Source organism: Alligator sinensis, unplaced genomic scaffold (genome assembly GCF_000455745.1).
Source record: "Alligator sinensis unplaced genomic scaffold, ASM45574v1 scaffold795_1, whole genome shotgun sequence".
NCBI classification, from domain to species: domain Eukaryota; kingdom Metazoa; phylum Chordata; order Crocodylia; family Alligatoridae; genus Alligator; species Alligator sinensis.
The window spans coordinates 731,049-756,037 of NW_005842758.1; the positions used below are offsets into that span (position 1 = coordinate 731,049).

Sequence of the window (24,989 nt, forward strand, 5' to 3'; positions counted from 1 at the left end):
TCCCCATAACTTAGTATCATCCACAAACTTGCCCAGCATGCTTTCCATATCCTCATCTAAATCATTGAAAAAGATGTTGAACAGCCCAGGGCCAAGAACTGAACCCTGTGGGACACCACTGGCCACCTCTCGCCAAGATGATACAAACCCGTCCACTAACACTCTCTGGGTTTGACCACTTAGCCAGTTCCCAACCCACCTAACTGTAGAGTCTGCCAGCCCACAATCCCCCAGTTTTCAAGATCAGAATTTCAAACATTAAGCCAATTGGAATTCCAGCTAGTGAGTAATAAAATTGGGAAGGGAAGGGAATTGGTGAGGTTCTACTCACCAAGGCGCCACTGGGGGTTACAAGAAATGATGGCCACAAGCTAGCAGAGAGCAGATTTAGACTGGACATTAGAAAGAACTTCTTCACAGAGTGGTCAAAATCTGGAATGGGCTCCCAAGGGAGGTGGTGCTCTCCCCTACCCAGGGAGTCTTCAGGAGGAGGTTAGATAGGCATCTGGCTGGGGTCATCTGAACCCAGCACTCTTTTCTGCCTATGCAGGGGGTCGGATTTGATGATCTGTTGAGGTCCCTTCTGACCTTAACATCTATGAATCTATGAAAATGTTCACAAATCATAGAAAATATTATCAAATATATTATGATACACTTTAAGTCATGGGAGCCTCACAATCAAACCAAACACATTCCTTAGCTGATTTGAATTTAGTTTGGCCAATCTGAATTATCTTAAAGATTTTTCAAGAAGATTCTTTTTTACTACACTGTGCTGGCTTTTACTTCTCAGACCTAAAGAAGACTGTCTTGCATTCCAAGTTCACCTAACTCTATCTCAACTATACAGTTAGTCCAATAAAAGACATCGCACTAAGAAATCCTTACCTCTCACAAGATTCCTCCAAGTCATTTCCAACAGGTTTTCTTAAACTCTGTCATTTGAAAACACTGTTGCCTTGTTGTTTTCCTGGTTTTACTTATTTTGCCATTAGCCTTTATTTCCCAGGTTATTGTCTATCAGATGTTACAATATTTGCTCTCACAAAATGCATCAAAATCCTTATTTGGCATTGTACTCCTGCTGTAGGGCACTTGAATTCAGCAAACAATAGTAAACAAATAGAAGGTATCAAAATGTGAATGCAATCATCAGGTCATTTAGGTAGTGTCAGCTTGCCAGGCTGAAAGAAGGATAGTTTGGCTAGAGTTTCTCTTTAGGGGTAACTAGAGCCAGTGCCATTTTGACACCTAGGCAGTGTGTAGATGAAAGGAGAGGCACGTGTGCACAACACTTTAAAGTGAGCTAAATGCTTTCACACCACTTTAATGGTGTTGGTGTTTGCACACCTCGGCAGCGTATTGCGCATTAATTCCAGCAGCTGTATGAAATTCAGCAGCGTAATGCGTCTTAAATGACTTGGGGTGCAGCAAACTAAAACTACTTTGAGGAGCTTTAGTTTGCTGCCCCTACAGCCACGGAGCGAAGCACCAGGCTCTGTGCAGATCTGCAACTCTGCAGGAAGCCCTGCAGGTAGCCTGGCAGTAGCCTGGGAAAGCAGCTGCACCCAAGAAAAGCAGAGAGCCTGATCCCACCCCCCAACCCCCCGTGGAGCCTGCCTGCCTGCCTGAGCTGCACAGGGGTCCAATGTTTCCCTCTGCATCTGTAGTGCCCCCTGGGACTGCCCAAGCTGGGTGCCTGCAGGCGGGTGCTACTTCGGGGGAGCGGGGGGGAGGCTGCAGCTGCTGCGGATGGGAGCACCAGCCCCGCCCCCCCAGCCCAGGGACCGCTCCACCCACCGGCAGCTCACCCTCCCCTCCCTGCCAGAGAGGCAGGTAAGTCAGCAGGGGGGGTGGACCACCTGGGGGGCAGGGTGTGTGCACCACATGGGGGTTTAATCAGCCCTAAATTGAAGTGGTGTTTTTTAAAGTCCACCACTTCAATTTAGGGCTCCATTTCATCTACACATGCCCCTAGACTGTAATTTTCTTAATAACTGTTTTGAATAGTATAAATATTCAGTGAGGATCAACTACATTTATTCCTCTAATAAACAGATTCCTTTGTCAGTTACATATTGGGCAAATCATCCAAGTTTTCCTTCTAGCAGAAGCAACTATGGAGATGGAGAAGAAACCTTAGAAAGGTCTTTTTTATGGAGATGTTACGGAATCATTCCAAAATCAGTTGGTGGAAAGATATGAGCTTATAGGGGTCATAAAAATAATTTTGCCTGGATAGATCTAAGGCATTGAATCATGCCTCTTTATTAGGTTTGTCCTATTCCAAGGCTATGCCCAGATCTTTGTTACTTCCTATGAGTTATCAAAACAGGTCTAATGGGAGAGAAGACTTAGTCCTACTTCCTGGTCCAACTACTGTGATGCTAGGCACTGTCTAGAAGAAATCTTAGGACCCATAGAGAAACCTTTGGACTGGGCCACTGACTTTGCTGCCCTTGGACATTGCTGGCTTCATCATGGCCTCCTGGGTCTTCAGGCCCAGGATCTCACAGTAGTGATTACACTGGTGAGTAATAACAGGGCAGGGAAGCAGCTTTCTTTCGGCACCTGGTACCTGCCAGCAAACAGTGACTTTCAGTGCTCAGCAATGTGCAAAGGGGCCTCCTAGACTATAAAGGCAGCTGCCCAGGGCTCCTCTATAATGACCTATAGAGAAATCTTTGGGTCTGAAGATTTCTTCTAGGCTGTGTCTAGAATCACACTGGTTGGATCCACAGAGCTATTCATAGCATCCCAGAAAGGGGGTGCAGTACCTTGGAAGCAAATGAATTCACTTTCATGCAAGATTGAAAAATCTGGAGATATTAAAAATAAAAATGGCAAAACAAGACAGTTCATAAATGTACCCAACATGCAGGCAAAAGGAGAATAGCTTGATTCTGTTATATTTCTGTTACATACATCACAGAGGCTTACTGGGAAATGTTTCTTCCTTTTCAATATTTATAATGACTTACAATTTAATATTCCATTGATTGGCAGTCCTCAAAGCACTGTTTCAGTGCACTGGCAATAAAGGGCCTGTGAAAAACTCTGGTAATGTCAGTGACATTATTCTAGGTTTCTATACTTGCAAAAAGTCAATTTTGATCACTTTGTCATAGCTTCTTGGTATGTTGAGCTGCAAAAGAATTTTACGTACATCTTATGTGGAAATATTTTGGCCTTTGATCCTCACAAAAATCCTTGATTAAATGTATTGTCTCCATCTAAATAAAACAGCAAACTCTTAGGAAAAAGGATTTCTTTACATATACTTGAAAAATGCTATATATACCTATTGTTTCATTGCTTAACACAGGGTTGTCAAGCAGGGGTACACTACCCCTGGGGGTACTTTGAAAGGTTCCAGGGGGGTACGCCGTGGTGGGTGGGGATGGAGTGCCACCATCCCATGCCACTGCCCCACAGGAGCAGGGCTGGGGCAGGGCGAGAGCAGGCAGGGCTCCCCATGCCCCCGCTCTGCGTCCAGCTGCTCATCTCCCCCCCCAGGGGTACACTTACTAAAAAGGAGGCCACCAGGGGTACACTTATTTTAAAAGGTTGCAAACCCCTGGCTTAACAAATAAGAACAACATATGTTGTTAGTGAAACTGTCAGCTTAGAAAGGAGGAATACTAAGCTAAACTGGCCAACTGTGGCCTCAACCTCACCACAATCCGCTGGCTGGGGAATTGGCTCCATGGTAGGACCCAGAGGGTGGTGGTCGACAGGAGCCAATCGTCTTGGTGCGCTGTGAACTGTGGGGTTTCTCAAGGCTCTGTCCTAGGGCCTATACTATTTAACATCTTCATCAATGATGTGGATATTGGTGTCAGAAGCAGACTGGCCAAGTTTGCCGATGACAGCAAACTCTGGGGTAAAGCATCCACACATGAGGACAGGAGGGAGATCCAGGCAGATCTTGACAGGCTCATGAAATGTGTGGATGAGAACCTGATGGTGTTTAACACCGAAAAATGCAAGGTTCTCCACCTTGGGAGGAAAAACCTGCAGCATGCTTATAGGCTCAGTAGTGCTATGCTGGGTAGCACTACAGATGAAAGGGACTTGGGGGTCATGATTGACCACAAGATGAACATGAGCCTTCAGTGTGATGCTGCGGCTTGTAAAGCAAGCAAAATGCTGGCTTGCATCTATAGATGCTTCTCAAGCAAATCCCAGAACGTCATTCTCCCCTTGTACTCGGCCTTCGTGAAGCCGCAGCTGGAGCACTGTGTCCAGTTTTGGGCTCCACAATTCAAAAAGGATGTGGAGAAGCTTGAGAGGGTGCAGAGGAGAGCCAAACGCATGATCCGAGGTCAGGAAAACAAACCTTATGATGAGACGCTGAGAGCCATGGGACTCTTCAGCCCGGAAAAGCGCAGGCTCAGGGGTGATTTGGTGGCCACCTACAAGTTTATCAGGGGTGCTTATCAGGATTTGGGGGAACATCTGCTCACCAGAGTGCCCCAAGGGATGACAAGGTCGAACGGTCACAAACTCTGCCATGACCGATTCAGGCTGGACATAAGGAAGAACTTCTTCATTGTCCGAGCCCCCAAGGTTTGGAATAGATTGCTGCTGGAGGCGGGTCGAACACCCACTTTGAATACCTTCAAGACACATTTGGATACTTATCTTGCTGGGATCCTATGATCCCTGCTGACTTCCTGCCCCTGGGGCTGGGGGCTGGACTTGATGATCCTTCGGGGTCCCTTCCAGCCCAAATGTCTATGAAATCTATGAAATGAATTGGATGATTGTAGTTTGGGCATGAATTGTTTACAGCATTTTTTGCAGTCTGCCTTTTAAAAAATAACACTTTCATAACTAACTGGTATATTATCCTGAACACATGTAATAAACAATTTAATTAAAAATGTTACATATAGACTCTTTCTCCCTCCTAGTTAACTTTATAGACCACAACCACATTTTAAATGATCAATTTATTTCTGCCACCACTTAATTATAGGAGTATCTTTGTTACATAAATTATATTGATGCGTGAAAACACTTCTTTTGGCATAACAGGCAAAGAGAAAAGGCATTCTATTATGACTGTTTTTTTCCTTGACTCTTCTTTGATTTACTCCAATATTCATGTTTCTACATTTGTGTGCGTGTTAAAAAGTACTGTGGTAGTAATGGGTATATAAGATCCTGCAGGAACTTGTAGAATTAGGGTAAAAGCTTTACTGCAAATGTATTTTGGTAAACATGTTTCAGATAGAAATACCACATAAAAGCCTGAATTACTTATTTGATATAGCATTTTCAGGATTATTATATTAAAAAAGGGTGAGCTGTGGCATTTTGCTATCTCCTCTGTGCCACTTAAATGCTTCTATATTCATCAACACAATTTTCCACAGAATTTCATTGCAACATTTATTTTTATCACTTGCAAATTTTATGGGGCTACTTTCATTGTTATTTTGTAAATCATCCTGCCATATAATGAGGCCATTTTGTACTAATATATAAAGGTGCAACCCCGTGGATTCCTAGCTCTAAGAATAGAACAGTTAAGCCAGGCTTATTTCCTGCCTGCATTGAACTGAGTAATTATATCTACGTACATTTAAAAGAAGGAATTATAGAGCAGCAATAAAGTAATTATGAACCATTTTGTAGTACAGAGAACCAAACAATTATATCAGATTGCATGCTTATTTAAATTATTTTACTAGGTTAGTTGTTTCTTAGAACTTATTAAGGAAATACATAATTAATTGAAATGAATACAGAGAGAAATAATGTTGAATTGTCAATGTTCACTTCTGCAGATGTATCTTTTGTGTTGAATTAGGTGGAAACGGCAACTGATTCAGATACTGAGAGCAGAGGCCTACGAGAATACCACTCTGTTGGAGTCCAAGTGGAAGATGAAAAACGGTAATTCAGGCAAAAAATGTGCAGTCTTTCAGGAGACAAGACATATTTATAACAAAATTCAAATAATCTGGAGAGTGTGTTCTATGAATAATTCACAAAGCCCGTGTTAGTCCATTGCTAATATTTTAGAGATGGTCCCTAAATATCTAGACAAAGTTTCTAGTGTTAAATTTGATAGGTAGAAAATATGTTTCAGGGTTAGTTTAGTGCTCCAAATTGATAAGAAGATAAACAGATTCCATGTATTCACAGCAGAGGTGCACGCCTCTATGCCAGTGATTATCCACCAAAGTGCTGCAGTACCTTGGGGGCCAGGAGCAACTTTGAAGGGTGCCATGGCTGCTCTTCTTCCTCCCTTTCCCCCCACATCTCACTGCCCAGGCCCTGCCTGAGGCAATAAGGGCAGGCTCACCCCTACCCTGCCAAGGATGTAAATGTAGGCTCCTTCCTTCTCAGCCACTCCTCTTTTCCCTCCACTGCTCAACCCTTGTACTAAGAGGTGAGCATTGTAGTCAATTAGTTTTTGAGGTTCACAAAATGTGGATGAAGAACCACTGCCTTATGCACTAAAAGTGTCGCTAATGCAATGGGACCCCTAAGGCTAAATTTTCATGCCTTTACAATCCCTTTGCAGAATAATGCCTAGTCCGCAGTACTTCAGTCCTAACTTAGAGGGTCTGGTACATCTACATCTAGGAGCTAGTTTCCATTCTTTGTCAATCTTTGTCTGGTCTGCTAAAACTCCTGATAAGTGTTCTAATCTCAGAGTGATACATACAGTTGCCCATTAAACCCTAGAGAAAGACCATTATCTTGATTCAGAGAGATCAAACAGTCTGTGCTTGCTAATCACCTTTGGTCCCTATTGACTTGAGTCAAATTTGAACAGTTAACCTAGCTGTTGAACAATTGCCCTAACTATTGCTTAAGACATATAGATTTCTTAAGCAATCCATTGTCCCTGATCCAACTTTTTAAACATAAATCTGCTCCAATCTATCAATATCCAAGAGAAAATCGTCATGAGAATTTTTCTATACAGTTTGTAAAAAATATTAAACCTCCTCCCGTTATTTTCCACCAATTACAAAATTCTACACAGCCTTACCTCAGACTATCTTTGACTGTTTCTGAAAAGGTTGTCTAAGTATATTTGGCTTTTTTCTGCATTTCAACAATAAATGCAGCACTGCAAGTCCTACCTGATATTTCCAGTTCATTTATTGATGATGTGCCATATTTTGTAATGTGAGAACGGATCAATATGTGCTTCCAAAGGTGGTTTAAATGATTTTCATTTATATTTTTGTTCAGATCAATAATGACACCATATACCTACATATATTCTATTTACATGCTTCCCCCCAACCCCTTTCCTTCTCTTTTTTTCTCTTTTTTTCACTTGCTGTCTTATTTCTAAGTAACTTAAGCATTTGAAGAGTGGAAAGAATAGTTGAAAAATCATCTGCATAACTATTATCTAGTATCAGATTAAAAGAAAAACTTTGTCTTTTGCCAACACATAAGACTCTCATATATTTTTCCCCCTTTCTTTTTCCCCTTACCTAAGACATGGACGGTTTAAGCGCTCAAATAGTGTAACAGCAGCTGTACAGGCTGATCTAGAACTGGAGGGTTTTCCTGGACACATAACAATGGAGGACAAAGGACTTCAGTTTGGTTCATCATTCCAGCAGCATTCAGAACCTAGCACTCCTACCCAATACAGTGCAGTAAGAACTGTACGGACACAGGGACTGTTCAGTTACAGAGAAGATTATAGGACCCCAGCTGACACCTCAAATCTTCCACCACCAGAACCCTGGCTGGAGCCAGCCATTGAAACAGTAGAAACTGGTCGAATGTCCCCTTGTCGACGAGATGGGTCTTGGTTTATGAAGTTGCTACACACTGAAACTAAGAGGATGGAAGGATGGTGTAAAGAGATGGAGAGAGAAGCAGAAGAAAATGATCTGTCTGAAGAAAGTAAGAACACTTCAGAAATTTTGTTGTACATATTTGATGTAAATATTTTATGATGAGTGTGAAGTTATGACAATTATTTTTATGCAATAATTTTACAGAAGCATATTACATACTTCATAAAACCAACAGAAAAAAACATTTCCTCCCCTAAGGAGCTTACAGTCACATACCTGAGTGCTGCAGTTGATGATATGGGCCACCCCTGTTGCAAATAAGGAACTCCACTGATGTTAATGGGGGCATCTGTCTGCCTAGCCAGCTGCAGGATCAGGAAGGAACAAGTTTTAGACTAGATGGCTGACAGTTTGTGCTGTGCTTCTAAGAGAAAAAGAGAGAAGTCATGTAGCTTTCAGAATCATCTGATTCTGAGCTATTTCAGGGTCAAAGTGGGCTCTAGCAGTCCTGAGGGGCTGTCTCATTTATGCCCATGTATGAACAGCAGTACTACCTAAAATCTTTTCAATACTACATGGTGCACTGCTCCAGCCTTAATCTTTGCCAAGCATCTTTAGTTGATAGTTGCTGGCTGTCTTCAGTTTCTGTGTGTTAAATTTTCTTCCATCTGGATCTGGGTTTTTTGAACAGTTTTACTGGCTCTTTGACCTAATCCTACAGTAAAATTCCTATTCCTAGGTATGGTACTCCTATACTTATTGAAATAGAGGGGCTGGAGTGGGACTAAATATTCCCTCACCACTGCAAATTATTTTGCCACTGCAATTGATCAGTGTCAAAAAAAAACCAATGGAGAGGAAGGACAAAGCATACAGCAATAAGATTCTGCATGTATCCAAGCATGTACCCTTTAAAGGGGTCAGTTACATTCTGTTGCTATCCGTTTATAAAGAACTGTGATTGTTTGTTCACCTCCTGTGCTCACAATAAAGGGTGTAAAGTGATGCAGTGAAGTGAAAATGAATTTCTTCTTAGAGCAGAACTCAGGCCAGTATTAATGATGATGATAAATACAATTGGTCCTAACGTTCTCCTAGACCCTCCCAGCAACTGTGTCCATTGTCATTTATCCTTTTTCATCCATGATTTTTTAGTTAATTTTTAGTTTACATTGTAATGCTCTATCCTAACCAATAGGGATTATTTTTTTAAGTTCCAACCATCATACATATAAGATCTATCCATTTTAATTTTGGGGCCAATGTCTTTCCCCTGCACTTCTTCCCTGACTGTTCTTATTTCATTGTATTCTTTCTTTCATGTCCAATTCATATTCATGTTTTACCCTCAGGTCTCTGAGCAGTTCCATATGATGCAGGTAAGTCTAGGTTAGATATCAGAAAAAACTTTCTACTAGGAGGGTAGTACAACACTGGAACAGGTTACCCAGAGAGGTTTTGGAATCTCCATCCTGGAAGGTTTTTAAGATCTGACTTGACAAAGTCTTGGCTGAGATGATCTAGTTGGGGCTGATCCTGCTTTGAGCAGGGGGTTAGACTAGCTGATTTCCCTTCCAACCCTAATTTTCTGTGCAATCCTAGACAATTTCTGCATCTCGCTTTCCACTTTTCCAAAGAAAAGACAGTCTGTTCCTTTATTAAATCAGTTTATTTATATGCCATTATTTTACTCCACCATGCTATGCACAGGCTTTTGCTAAGTAACTGCATAATCTTATTTCTGTAAGACATATCTCTCCATACCCAGCCATCCCTTTATTTTTGGTGATTCCTTTCATTGTGACATATCTGAAATTATACTGTAAGCAGTTCAAGCCAAGAACCTTGCTTCCATATTTCTACTGTGAATGGTTTATCATACTCTCAGGTGCAGTCAAACTAATACTAATACTACTACTAATAATAATATTGTGCTTTAGTTAAAGTGGTTTTTAGCACTCCCCAGCCCTCTTCCATATTAGTGGATTTTTAATACTTCCTTTCATGCAGCACTCAGGTTTCTCAGTTCCCCCAAATCTATTTCTGTTGTATTATTAAACAATGTAAATTCTTTCCTATGATAAAGTTAAATCACTCAAAGTATCAGATTTCAATCTCCACAGGTATTGATCCATGTGTGCAGCTGGTGATTGAAGATTGACATAGGGATAGGTTTTGAACAGTCCTTAAGAGCAACAGGCTCTAAACTCCCGAGCAAGTGTTCAAATTGTTGAGAGATGGGGTGGGGGGAGTACACAGTCAATCATCTCCTCATTCATTTCTACTGGCCAGTGACAGGGAACAGACCTGACTTTTATTACCCAGGGTGATCTCCTTCCCTTCTTCTTCAAGCTGTTCCTCACCTGCAATCCAGTCAAGTTTCCCACTTAATGAGCAGAGTGGGAGGTGTTCTCAATACGTATTAATTCCTCAACTGATAGTGAGTGAGTGAGTGAGTGAGTTCTGCTTTAGTTGGTATCAATGCTTTCTGGAACATAAAGCTGTCTTATTACTGCTTAAAGAAAGTTGATTATGTACTTTGGATTAACAGTTATATCTAGGTACTTAATAGCTGCAAGTAGATACTTAAATTTCCCAGTATTTTAGACTATCCTGCTGCTTAGAATGCCATAGTTTATAGTGCTGCATAATCAGGAGCATACGTTTGTAAAGAGGCAGATGAAGGCATAATTTGACTGGGGAGGGTTGTGAGCTGCTAGATTAATTCCAACAAAGATTACATTTGGAGGATAAGCAATACTGAAATATTGTGTGTTTGGGGGTTTTCTTTTGCTGAATGACTCCTATTCTTCATAAGAGAAAGAGAGCCATTTTTTAAAAGTGATATGGAATCACTGAGACACTATAAAATGGATTCCTTTGGCATGGTTACTTTTCTGGGAGCTGCACTTAAGATGAGATTCTCCTCTCATCAACATGAAGTTGGTGGAGTTAATAGGTTTGCATAGTTTAAAGAAAAGCAGATTTTGGCTTTAGCTAGTTGTAACATATGGCAGTCAGACTTCTGCTTCATTCAACCATATGTCTCAAGTGCCCTTCATTTCAAGGGATGCCACTCATTTTACTCCCAAATTTACTTACATTGTTTACAAACAAATTACTTACCCTTCTCTTCTGTTGATATGAATTACTACAGGAGGAAATGAAAAGAATCATGAGGCTTGAATTATCAAAAGTATTGCTTATACCAAACGAATGAATCTGACAGCATTTTAGGGCTCATCCATGAATATGTAATTTTCTTTGGGTCATTTTTCACACTTGACATCCTTCCTTTGAGCTTTGGAGATTACCAGACCCAAGGTTTAGTGATATCCCACTATAAAATGTATCTCAATATACTAAAGCATTTGGCAGTTCCCTGAAAAACAGAAGCAGAAGTGTCTGAGCCAAAGAGACCTAAGCAGATTTTCCATCTTCCAATGGAACACACTATCCCCAAGAAACTTCACAGCAGAATGTGCACATTCAGAATGTCACGGTCAATACTCAATCCTTTATTTGAATCCACAAGAATAGATACAGATTGGTACCTCATAAAAGAGCATTATATTTATGTTGCCATTTATACTTTATCTTGGGCAAAGGAGTTAAATAGAATTGCATTTTAAAAAGCAATTTCACTTTGTGTATTAGCACAATAGCCTTGAGACCTTAGAAAACTTGTTTGATTGCCATATCGATTTTTTTCTTTCGCTGTAGCCTCTCTCATAATGCTGTTGTAAGAGCTTCTCTCATCAGGTCTTAGTGAAGGAAAGAATAATTATTGCACCAGAAATAACCTATCATAACTAAAGTCCCCATCTTTGCATTTCTGTGCCTTTACTTATTTTGTCAGTTAGCAGTAAATTAGATTTCAGAGTCTTTGAAAACTTCATTTATTTTTTCGTATCCAAATTAGTAGATAGCAGTGCTTTTCTCACTCCCATATGGAATCTACCAGCAGGGGTGGATCCAGAATTTGGCAAAAAGGGGTGAGGGAGCAGTAACCTGCACTGCAGGGCTGGCTGCACTCTGCTTCAAGCCTCCTTCCCCTCATACTGGTGTAGGCAGACCATGCCATGGGAGCCTCCAGGGTCTTTATAAAGTCCTCAGAGCATCTAAAAATCCTTCTGCTCCCATCTGTGCTCAGAGGTACATCCTTTCCCTTCCCTGCTCACCACTGCTGGTTTACCTGCTGTCTGGAGATGGGGGAAGCTTTAGAGCCACTCCTACCTGTCCAGCCAGCCTGTGCAGGGACAGTGACAGTGGCAATAGAGTAGTGGGATTCCCCTCCCCTGTCCAATACTCCAGGAGCAGGCACAGGGATGGGAACCACCTCCATAACCTCTGCCACTGCTGCTTTTGCTGTCCCTGCTAAGCCTGGCCCCTACACAGCTCAACTGGAGCAGGAAGGAGTGGCTTTGAAGCCCCAGGATGGCAAGGAAAGCAGCAGTGGTGAACAGAGGAGGGAGGAAGGGGAGGAAAGGGAAGGAAGGGATGTGCTTTTGAGTATGGGGGGGATTCAAAAATATTCCCAGAGGCTCCTGTGGTGTGGGCCAGTCTGAAGGCTCCTGTGTGTGGGGGGAGGAGGTGGCACCTGCACCACTGCACCCCCTGCCCCTTCTGGATCCACCCCTGTCTACCAGTATATAGTTGTGCCTGTTCCCAGGGTAAGTCATCTGACTATGTCCACTGGGAGAGTACACCTATATTTTTCTTTTAAAAATCTGTTTCTGAACAATCACAATTAGACCAACTCTATATGGCACCAGGCAATACCATGTGGCAATATGGATATAGCAATACTTTGTACAGAAACAGAACCCGCTGAGGCTGAGGGCCATGGAAATGAAGTTTTCCACTTCCAAGATGAATGCTCTGACCACTTCCCTATTATCTAAAAGGCATTGCAACCCTTGTTGCTCCAAGAAAAACAGACTGCAATTGCATTTTGTGAGGACTCAACTCCCATAGGTAAACATTAGATATACTTTGAGTGCACATACTGGATTTGACCCCTCAGGTAGAGAAATTCCTAGTTCCTGGATTCTGATTTGGTTCAGGTTGGAGTTAGGTGCCAAGCTGCTCTGACTAGTGCAGTTCTAGGTATGTACAGAAGTAAAGCTCCAGGCACTGAGAGCAGGGGCCAGCACCTACACCCCATGGGCTGAATCATGCCAAAGAGCTTGGATCTGGTTCAGGAAGGTCTAACAGAGCTACTCTGTGCTGCCCATCTCCCCCGCAGCACCCTCCTCCCTGCTGCTCTCTCATCCCTGCACTTACCCCCACTGCAGATACTCATCCCCTCTGCACTGCAAGGGTAAGGGCAGGGACTTATGCTGTTTAGGGGGCTGGATATTTGTGGGACACAGCAGGGGGACAGGTCCCAAGCTCCTGTCTGCAGCAGCAAAGGGTTACCATCCCCTGGCCTGGAGAAGACCATAGTGAAATAGGAGAAGGGAGACCAGAGAGTTTAGATACTACTCAGCATTAGGAACTGTGGGAGTTAATGACTGTGCAGACCCAAGCCTTACTAGAGGGAGGCAGAGGGAGCCAGTTATATTGTGATGCACCTAAATTCCACATTTGGCCTATGTTTCTCAAGAAAGAAATTACCGGACACCTACAACAGTGATTCTTAGCCAAGATGCCAGGGTACTCTGAGCATGTGAGCAGCGAGGAGTGAGCTGGGCTAAAAGGTGGAGTCTCGTGGAAAGGTGGAGTCTCGCATCCACCTATTTGCATGTGTGCACACAGCAGAGTCGGGGAAGTCGGGGCAGGAAGCGCTGGGGAGTGGGGAACAGCTGTGGGCACTGCTTGTCTGCAGTATGCTCAGCTGCCCTATTCCAGGAAGGAGGAGGGGTGTTTGCTTTCCAGCTGGCACAGGGGTTAGGCCATGGGGCACCCTTGGAAGGGTCTCGCAGCACTCTGGGGTGAGGCTGCAAGACCCTTCTGATACAAAGTCTCATTTTAATCACAAAGCTTCTGTTATGAAAGCTTTTAGGCAATGGATATCATGGAAGTTTAACATATAGAAACTTGTCATTTAGGTAACATTTCAATAGCACCAAGAGCCCATAGGATTACTTGTGTTAAAATTAAGTATGGTATGCTTTTGTGATGGTCCTGCAAGATTTTACTGCAGATTTGAGATAGTGCCATCCCTGTCCCATTTTCATTTTTAAATGGTAACTAAAATATCAATGCTTTGCTGCAACCAAGGCCTTGTATTGGACCTTGTGTATCATGCTGTGGCCCTAATCCTCCCCTCATTAAAATCAATGGCAAAACTCCTGCCAATTTCTGTGATTTCTAAATCACATCACTGACACATGTCATATAGCTTTAATCTTTCCATTCTCATGGTTATATGGTTTGTTTTAATAAAATAGACATGTTTGACAATTATATGACACACTGAAATGACAGCTGTGCTGCACTAAAATGCCATGCCACAATAGCCAACTTATACATAGGACTAAAAATTATGTGAATTGAGGAAGAGACTTACAGTTTAGAGAGAAGATTTACATTTTTAAAAGGTTGCCAATTAAATAGTGAACCTAATTTATCTACAGGCATAGGAAATCAAAAATATATTTTAAATGAAATGTAAACTTGAAAATTCTTACACAAAGTAGTGATCTTGTGCATGTGTTTGTGCCATTTGAATAAGCATTAATGAATGCCTGACAATTAAAAAATTATACTGGTGTTAAAGGAATCAGAATCTGATTTTTATTGGAAGTTTTCTCATTTTGGCATATTAATGGTACAACTGAGGAAAACATTTTTAACAACTCAAAGTGGTTTTGGAATCTGAATCAGATCTCAGTTATTTCAGTGTAAATCCATGTAACCTTGATTCTGCCCACTGTTGCACATATGATATGAAGCTGGATTTTATTATATTAGTTCATAATATTTCATAAATATTATGATATAGCATATGGTTTTTTCTACACCCATGTAAAATGTTCCATGTTTGTGAAAAGGCAGCATTAATTTTTGTTCTTATTATATACAAATAGCTTTGCTGGCTTTATCAGCTGTGTTGGACTGGAACCTGTTCTTATTTAAGTCAATGGTACAACTCCAAGAACAATTAGGAGCAGACCCCTAAACAGAACTTCCTAGGAGCAGTCGTTTAATTAATTAAAGATTGTTTTGTAATGTGTAGCATGATGGAGCAGAGTTAAGGCTGCATGACCATTTTCTGGTTTCAAGAGATTAGCTATGCAGTTTCTTCTTTTACAAAATTGACATATATGTTGCTTCGTTTTATCATTTTCTTAGACACAAACTCTCCAGGCATTACTAAACATCTCAATCTCTATACTCGCTAGTATTCATCATCCTTTCATGGAGATAATCAATCTGCACTCATCAGAATTACTCCCCAATGCATGAAATTAATAACAAGGCTTTGCCTGTCCATTATGCTAAAGATTATGAATTTAAGTATTTTACTACTTTAATTTAATTATGGTGAAGCTGAGTAGCATAACTATGAGAGATTCTAACTTGTATTTTACTAAATCTTATTTACATGTCTATATGAAAGTAAGTCGGGGCCCTTTTGGTAAATTCTTGCTTCTACATATTTGTTCACTAGAAGTAGTGCTATAACAAGTTGTTGTTATTATTATTATTATTATGGCTAATTTCTTCATTGCCAATGGGCCCAAATTAAACGAGCATGCTCACAATTTAGAGAATGAATAATTCCACTGAAGTCAATGGAAAACCCACATGTTTAAAGTGACATGTATGGTTAAGTATCTTGCTGATAATTTAACCATGCAAGGCTAAGCAGTATTTTTGGAGGGGTAAATAAGTTATTCATATAAAAATGCAATTTCAGTCAATCTAGTTATTCAAATAGTCTCTGGTTGACCCAAAACATTTTCAGGACTTCAGTACCAGTTATTCAGGTCCTGCATAGTGGTTATTATATTCACCTAGGATATGAGAAACCCAGGCATAAATATTCTTTCTGGAGGAATAGAAAGTGAGGTCTGTCCTCTGGCAGGAAGTTTCTTTAGAGTCTCATAATATCTCTTTCAAAGGCATATTTAAGTAGTTGATACAACTTGGCAGCTTCAGCCGGAAAGTTGAGAGAGAAATGCACCACCATGCTCTAACTCCTACATCCCAAGCAAGTGTCCTAACTGCTGAGACATAGCATATGGAGGGATGAGACCCGCCCCCTCCTCCTCACTGTTTTGGGAAATCAAGGCATTTGGGTTTTTTTAAACAAATTAAAACTATGAAAACTTGTTTTGAGTCAAATTAAATTTTTTCCCACCATTTCTTTTAATTCGCCAAAAATTATGGAAAAAATAAAAATTTTCATTGACATACGAAACTGAAAAAATCAGTATTCACATAGTCCTATTACTGATGACTATGGGATTATGTTTGCATTATAGGTGCATGCATTAATTTATACAGTACTGGGAGACAAAACTGAAATTTTCTCTCGACTGCATATAACAAAAGTAACCTAGAATCATCCTAGATAAACAGGTCTGGAAGAGTCCTCTAGTCCAGTTGCCTGCTCAAGGCAGGCTCTTCCTTGTCTTAACCATTGCTGCACAGTGTTTGCCTAGCCTGCACTTAAAAACTTCCAATCATGTCGATTCCACAACATTTCCAGGTAATGTATACCAGTGTTTAACCACCCTTGTTGTGAGAATGATTTCATGAGAGCCAGACAAATTTCTCTTGTTGAAATTGAAGACTGTTACTTCTACTACTGTCATCTCAGGCCACAGAAAATAGTAGATTGTCATCCTCCTTATAACAGTCTTTTGTATTTGAGGAGTTCCCCTCAGCCTTCTTTCTTTCAGACCATTCCTGTTTTTCTAACCACTCCTTGTATGTTGTATTTCTTAAACCTTGAATCTTTTTGTTGTTGTTGCTTTCCTCTTGATTCTTCCCAATTTATCCATATCATTCTTGAATGCAGTGCCTAAAACTGGACACACGACTCCAAGCTAGGCCTCAGCAGTCCTAAACAGAGTGGAAAAACCATTTCTCTTGACTCATGTGTAACACTTATGTTAATACAGACCATATTTTTGCCTCGTTTTGCAACAAATTTGTACCAGATTGTCATAGAATGAGATCACGTTGGTTCAGCATGAGTTGCCCTGGACAAATCTGCTTTGACTGTCCTTGTCTTCTTGTTATCTTCCAGGGTACTTAGAAATAAATTTCTTGATGATATGCTCCAAAAGCTTTCTAGGCATTGAGGTTATACCTTATATCTTTTTTTAAAGATGGGCACTATATTTGCCTTGTTCCAGTTTTCCATGACCTCACCTGACCTCCATTAGTTTTCAAAGGTAATAGTTAATGACGCTGGAATAATCCCAGCCAATTCCATGAATACCCCAGCCCCACTGATTTAAAAACCTCCAGCACTTCTAAGTAATCTCTAACCTGTTTTTACCTTCCTCTAGGCTGATAATCTCCTCCCTTATCCTTGCTAACTCTGCCAGGCATCTAACAATTGACCTGACTGAACTAAAAAAGCCATTAATGTTTTAGCCTTCTCTACATCATCCATAGTTAAATTCCTCATACCTTTTAATTAAGAGACTATACTTTCCTTCTTACTTTGGCTTCTAGTGTTATTCTAACATATAGACTATTTTTGTTATTGTTTCTTTTCATGCCCTTTGCTAGCTCTATCTCTATGTGTGCCTTAATGTTCCTAATTTTTCCCCCTAAATGCCCATAGAAATAAAACATGAAAAATGTAATTCATGATACTATAAGAATTCTCCCATGGTCTGCCAAACCATCTTTTTCACTCATTCTAGAAAACATATGGCAAAGGATGACATTTTATAGAGGACGTTACAATGAATTTCTGGTAAAGTATTACAGTATCATTCTATCCTTTCCAGCACTGCTGAGATAACATTTCCTCTCCTCCAAAAATGGTTCAGAACAAGAGATAGGGTTGGAGTTGGATATCAGAAAAATTCCTATCCAAAAAAAAGTCATTTAAAATTCTCAGAAATACCTAGATTGTTTCAATTCTATTGCAGCACATAGAAAGAAATGCAGTTTGGTCTGGGAAAATTCTGGGGAGACTTGCTTGAAGCCTGTGTTCTTTTAGAAGAATTAGGAAAGTTGCATTTATCAACAATATTTCCTTTAAAATGTTTATTCATGTTCTAAATATAAAGAACAGTTAGACAGTGAATAGAGGTCTAATTAAGGTGGCTGTGATTGATCCAAGCCAAAAACCTGGACAAAAGAGGAGCAGCACAGTCTTTACACACATAGACCTTCCAAGCTGGATTGCTGCTCTTCTGCCATTAGGTGGATAAGGACAGCACACACAGCCTGACTTATCCTTAGAATGATTGGAAATTAATTTGAATGAGCTTCAGTTAACTTACAGATGCTGTTCCAGGAAAAAGCGTTAGCACATTTTATCTTGCATACTTCACATGTAGTTAGAGTGAGACAACGAACTGTATAACAGAAAGCTTTCTCCTGGGAGAAATACTATGTTTGTATATACTCTTAGGCTAGGGACAAACATTACACATAAAACGGTTTAAGTGATCATAAACTGGTTTAAACCTGTAACAGAACAGATGTTCAGTGCACATAAAGCAGTCTGAATATGGCTGAAACTGGTTTGAGATAAAACTGGTTGAATGTAGTATCAGACAACTGATTTGGTCAAACCGGTTTATGCAATGTCTGTCCCAGATCCCTTCCTGGTTTAAGTTAAATCAGAATCCCCCAGTATCTGAGATGCTTTGCAACTCTGGGTAGGGCTCTGCTCTTTGCTTCAGGCTAGCAGGGCTGGCCCCTCCCCTCAGCTCCTTGGCTGCAGCTCAATCAAAGACTGAAGGTACAGGGCATCTGCCTGGCTTCCTGCTGCTCTTCCGTCTACCCCCCACCACTCCCTGCTCAAGTAGGGATTCCCCCCTCCCCTCTACCTTACACAGTTACCTCTCAGCATTAGCTAGCAGACCACATGATGGCTACGGTCTGTGCTGTGGGAGACAGGAACAAAGGCAGACAGGACAGTGTTGGTTTAGGGATCTTTGGAGCTAATCAGCAGGTAGCTGGTAATGTCCCTCCATTCCTTCTTTGGAAAAAGTTGTTTAAGAAGAGCTTGAACTAATGAGAGAGCCTCTTGTTTTCTTAATGGGCTGATAAACATTGTGTTAGGGATGATAAATACTGTGTTATCAACTCCCTGCTGGGCTGTTCAGGAGTGGGACAGGGAACCCCTCCTTAATCAGAACATCCTGTGAGGGCCTGGCCATGACCCCCCTCAGCTCAGAACTATGGAGAGGAAGGGAGGGCTGCTGTCATGCTCCCTCCCCCCCGACTTCTAGCCTGAGCCACTGCAGGCATGGGCTGGCATTTCTTCAGTCCAGCAGGGATGTCTTACAAACCAGTTTAGCCTAGCCAGGTTAGACTAACCTACAAAGACTGAATCAATTCAGGCTTAGGCTTTTTGAATTTCTGTCCCTAGCCTCAGAGTCAGAAAACTTACCATATAATGAAGCTGTTTACTATGATGAAGCCAAAATATATACAGAGAGAGAGAGAAATATAAATATATTCCAGAAAGATCTATTATTTTAATTAATCAGTAGAATGTTAAAGTACTGACAGTAAACCAGGCATAGCCATAGTTAATGAACATCTGTTACCTGCAGTATATATGAAGGTGTTTCAGAAACTACCAGCAAAATGGCTGCCTATGCTGTATGTCTGTGACAAACTGGGAAACTACAAAGCAGCAGGAAAACCAATGACAGCATTGTTGAATGCACCAATCATTTTATACTGAACACTTGTGATGGTGCTGAGCATGTAAACAACATGTTCAGGAAGCTGTCAGTGTACACCAAGGAACAGCATTCTAGCATTAGTTTTTTGTGGGCCAGTGGTGTACTGCCTAGTGAAATTCACCATAGGATTGTGACAAAATACAGTGAGAACTGTATGGCTCAACAGAAGGTCTATGAGTGGATTGAGAAGTTAAAAAATGGCCAGATGTCCATAGTGGATGAATCCTGAACAGGACACCCCACCACAGCCACAGCAGAGGACACCATTGCCCAAGTCAATATGACTGTGTGCAAATAGCTGAGTAAGCATTCCTTCACTAGTGGCTGAAGTAGGTGTATGAGCTGACAGTATCCATACCATTTTGCATGCTCACCTGAATTACTAGAAAATGTGTGCCCTTTGAATGCCAAAGCAACTGATGGATGTATATAACTGACCATGTGTGGAAGTGTGTACTAAACTTCTGCACTATGTACGAGATTAAGGTAAGGGGTTCCTCTCATGCATCATCACTGGAGATGAAACCTGGGCTCCCCATAACAATCCTGAGACCTAAAGACAAGGCATACAGTAGAAATACACATCATCACCACTTCCTAAAAAAATCCATTCTCAGCCACCCTCTGGCAGGTTCTTGCTCATCCTGTTTTGGGATTTTCATTTACATTGAACCATTTCCTGTCCATGGAGCATGGGGTTATAATCAATAGCAACACCTACTACATTCTCCAAAACTACCTGAAGCCAGCTAGTTGGACCAAACAGCATGGAGAGCTCAAGTAAGGTACTCTTCTTCAACTTGACAATATAAGGCTGCACAGTGCACACTGTCCAGACTTTGCATTGACTGGGCTTTGAAATGTCACTACAGCCCTGATCTTGCTCCAAGTGATTATCACTTGTTTGGATTGTAGAAGAAGACGCTTCATGGACACAGATTTGGCAGCGATGCAGAAGTGCAGCTTATGATACAGGAGTGGCTGTCACAGCAACCAAAAAACTTCTTTAAAGATGGTATCAAGAAACTTGTGATTCACTGGAATACCTGTGTTGCAAAGCAGAGCAATTACATTACAAAATAATGTGGTCCAGTAAATGAGGAACATTGCACACAAAATGGTTTTATTTCAAAATTGCCATTAGTTTTTCTGAAACACCTTTGTATTTAGGGTCAGTTCAAACCTTGGTGTACAGATTCCTATTGATTCTTGTGGGCTTTGGAGTAGGTTGTTAACCACTATCAATCTGGTTCATTAAGACTTGTCAATGATATATGCATTTCAGTATATGCTGTCTATGGTCTGAACAGGATGAATGATATGATGGTAATGGATACAGCATAAGCCCCTAACCAGAGAGAGATCATTTTATTATAAATACATTTATGGTATGATGAACAGATATTTGAGAGGAGGTAATACGTTTTACTGAACCAACTTGTATAGGTGGGAAAAACAGCAGACAAGCTTTCAGGCTTCAAACACCCTTCATCCGGTGTGGGAAAGAAAGACTCACAGTTCAATCTAAGTGCAAATTAGAACAATTACTTTAGTTTAACTTAATTATGTTAATGAATTTGACCACTTGAAATTAAAGTGAACAGTTATCACCTGTGGAGCAGAGAAGTTAGAGACAGATGTGAAAGGTTAAGTTAGAGGGGTTGCTACATGTTACAGTTCACACATGCTAAATCTTGGGAGTGTTACATAGTATTAAAGTTAGTACAAGCTGTGAGCAGTAGCACAGTAAGGTTTATAAAGAGTTCTGACAATCTGTGACCTGCACAGCAATGACTTGCCACTAGAGGGCTAGTGAGCAGGTGTCCCAGCAGTCATGCCACAGACTACATTTCCCAGGCACACCTACTGCTCTCTCCAGCTATTGGCTGGGCCAAGCTGGAGGGCAGGCAGAGCAGGTAGCAAGGCTGGTGTGCCAGCAGGGCAGGGATGGGAGTGTCTCCCTTCCCAGCTCAGGCAGCCCTCGGATGCAGGTTATGTTCATCCACGCACCACTCTACCAGCACCCTGAAATGCACCTCCTGAGGGAGGGAGTCAAGGCAATGTACAGCCTCACCACTGGGATGCATCCCTTCTTGCCTCCACCCCATGCTGGTCCTCACTGCTTCTGCCTGGCATTCTGGACACACCACTCCAGCAGCAGTTGCTTGAGCCAGATCATTCCCTCCCTGCTCTGCCGCTAATGTAAAATCACTCCATGAGTCCACTTTCCCTAGAGCAGTGACAAAGGTCCCTCACAGGCGGGCAGCAGTGTCAGGTTAGGGCTGGTACCACTCCACTGGGCAGAAGAGTACTGGCAGGTAGATAGTTCATCCATGGGAGTAGAGGGGCTGGGCTCAATGCGCTCTTGGATACTGGAGGACTGGACTTTGCTCATAATATCTCTGTGAAGCTGTCAGATGATAACATAACATAGCTTCCTGAAGACAGGCTGGAGATACTCTTCATGTGGCAGAATGAGTGCACTTGGCACATGTTTTCTTGCTTGAACATGTGGATGCTTGTGCTTTAACTACATTTAACACATGTGAAGTTTAACATGTAACATAGCCCTTACAGTGAGCCATAAAGCCAATGTCTCTGTTAAGTCCATTATTTTAATGCCCAATAAAGTTCTGAATTTTTGTCCCCAGGCACACCACCTGAAAGTATTGTGTAGATTTCTTTTGAAGACAAAGGATGTGAACTCAGAAATGGACTGCTTGTTTTATGAAAAGTATGATTAATCATATTCCACAATGGAGGCTTGAGTGGATCTCCAGGTTGTTAATTGTGTTCACGAAAGAAAGCTAGAAAAGTTATGCTTGTGAGATAACGCTAAAAATGATAATGTACTATGGAGTTTGGAAAAGTGCTTATGACAATCCCTTAGTCTCTCTGACTTCAGTAGCCCTGCTTAATTATTTGAAGTTAAGTTTATACATAAGTACATTGTCATACAAGAAAGTTGATGACAAAATATTTTTGGAGTGCTCCTGTTTAGGACCGAGCTTTGTTTTTGTGTCATTTACTGGATATGTAATGGTTTTTCTTAAAAATGAAACATAGGTGGCAAACTCAAACTATCCAATACTTTCTCAAGCCTTTGATTTCTTTAATGGAGACAGTTGTAGTTGATCCCACCCTTCCTATATCAACCTTTCCTTATGATATTTCCAGTTATTAATGTATTCTTTTATTGATGCCATGGGAATAGGGGCCCACAAAGTCTCCAGATGTCTTGCAGAAAAGACATGGAACTAGGTATTAATATCCTGAAATAGAATAACAGTGCAATCTTTCTTTTATCTAACTATAATTTTGCATTGACTTTCAAGTCATCCATTGTCAATAATCTTTCTCCATGTTCAGTTCTAGGTAAGATCCGAAGTGCTGTTGGAAGTGCTCAGCTCCTTATGTCTCAGAAATTCCAGCAGTTTTATTGGCTTTGTCAACAAAATCTGGTAAGCCAATGTTTCTGGATATTATTGGATAATTGAAGTAAGTTTAAAACTTAAAAAACTCACAAAATTTGTTCTTAACATTCTAGTTTACAGTCAGATTTACCTAACAATCTGATTACTGTAAATCATCCAGCTGTACAAGTTCCAAAGTTTTACTATGATGGCCCATATTTGTCCTAATATATAATGGAAAGTCAGTAGTGCAAGAGAACTGGGAGCAAGAACAGAATAACAGATTTTTTATAGTAGAAAAGGCAAGAAAAGAAAAGGAATTAAGGTGCCTTAAAAATCATGTGATTGAGTTTCTGAGCGTGACTGATAGGTGGTGTGCTGTTTGGTAAGTTGAACAACAAGCTGGCCAGAAACCATAATATAATTTACTGAAAGTAACAGGAAAGGACAACCTTCTACTAGGAAGAGCTGCTGCAGACTGCACACACAATGTGATGGTTCTGCTCTAGAACAGGCAAATGTAATGATTTTCAGAGCTCTAACAGTTATCTGCCCAGGTTGATGGATGTTAAGTTAGCAATATCAGATTTTCCAACATAATATTAGGGTATAAGCCACAAGTTGGCAGAGAAAAGAAAGAGGGAGAACAGTTCAGGAGATCCTGAAGATTAAGTGAGAGAAATATCAGAGAGGAAGCACAATAATAGGAAAGTACATTAATGTTTTTGTAGTAGTGCATGAAGGAATGGGATATGGAGTTAGGAATGAGGAAGAAAAGAGAGTACCCTGGAAAAGGCTGAAGGCCTACAACTATTTATTGCTCGTACTACATTTCAGAAGAGAGAAGCACTTCATCACCTGTAAGAGTGATGAAAAGTCAAATAGATTATCTCTTGGCCAGGCAAAAGTATAGGAAAAAGTTCATAAACAGCAAAGTCATACAGCAAGTGATGACAACTCAACCTGGACTTCTAATTGTGGACACAGTGGGAGGGAAGAAGGGAGGGACAGATTGGGAGAATTATAGTATGAAATGAAAGAATATTAAAAATTACAGAGAAAAGATGATAAAGCTGTGAGAATAAGCTATACAAATTGAAAAGCTAGAGAGTGAATGAAGTACAGTGAACTGGAAAATGCTGAGAACAGCAGAAGTGTATGGAAATACCAAGAAAAAGATACTGAAGTGGAAGGATGTGCAATGACGGACTGCAAAATGTAAAGCATGATAGAGATGGAAAGAAGTTAACCCTCACCTGAAGAGACATATCTTTGAGATGCTCAGAGGGCACCTAGCAGGAATTAGCAAACTTTAACATGTGGACATTTGTGTTTTAAGTGCTATTAGTATAGTGTAAGTGTAAGATGTAACTTCACCCTTAGATGTGAATACTATACATGAATAAAACCAGTAGAATGTTTGATTAAAGTCTTTGAAAGGATCATGAATTTACTCATATTTGTACAAAATAAAGGAGCCATGGATTCAGTACTCATTATTAGAGAGCCACAAGAAAAATTCCTAAAGAGAAATAAGAAACGATATGACACATACACGGACGTGAAAGCATTCAGTAGAGATCCCTATGAGATAATGCACTAGTACTTTCTTAAGAAAGGAGTGTCAGAAAAGATTGTCAGAATTGAAGAAGCAATTGGAGAGAGGTCAGAACTTCATGGAGAAAGACAGAAAACCTTGACATCAAGACTGGGTTACATTAAGGATTCAGTGCCAACTCATTTTGGTTTATTACTACAATAGATGTGCTAAATAGTTCTATCATTGGACCTGCTATTTGCAGGCTATCCTCTATAACAACAGAGGAAAAAGAAGAGAAACATTTGGAGAAAGATGGCCTAAAAATAAACACTGGAAAAACAGAAGGCATGGCCAGTCACAGATATGGATGGAAAAGCAATAGTTATGAATATTCAAGGGTGGGGGACCT

At 40.8% G+C, this 24,989-nt stretch overlaps 1 protein-coding gene across 1 annotated transcript in view; it reads left to right on the plus strand.

Annotated features, from left to right (window-relative positions):
- DLGAP2 (DLG associated protein 2) overlaps positions 1-23,088 on the plus strand; it is a gene marked incomplete at its 3' end in the record, with an annotated part of 139,939 nt that extends 116,851 nt beyond the window's left edge. The window contains exons 7-9 of the mRNA XM_025216647.1: positions 5,822-5,907; positions 7,478-7,893; positions 22,997-23,088. Coding sequence (XP_025072432.1) covers positions 5,822-5,907; positions 7,478-7,893; positions 22,997-23,088 — 594 coding nt within the window. The remainder of the gene's footprint in view (positions 1-5,821; positions 5,908-7,477; positions 7,894-22,996) is intronic.
- Positions 23,089-24,989: the final 1,901 nt, after the last annotated feature.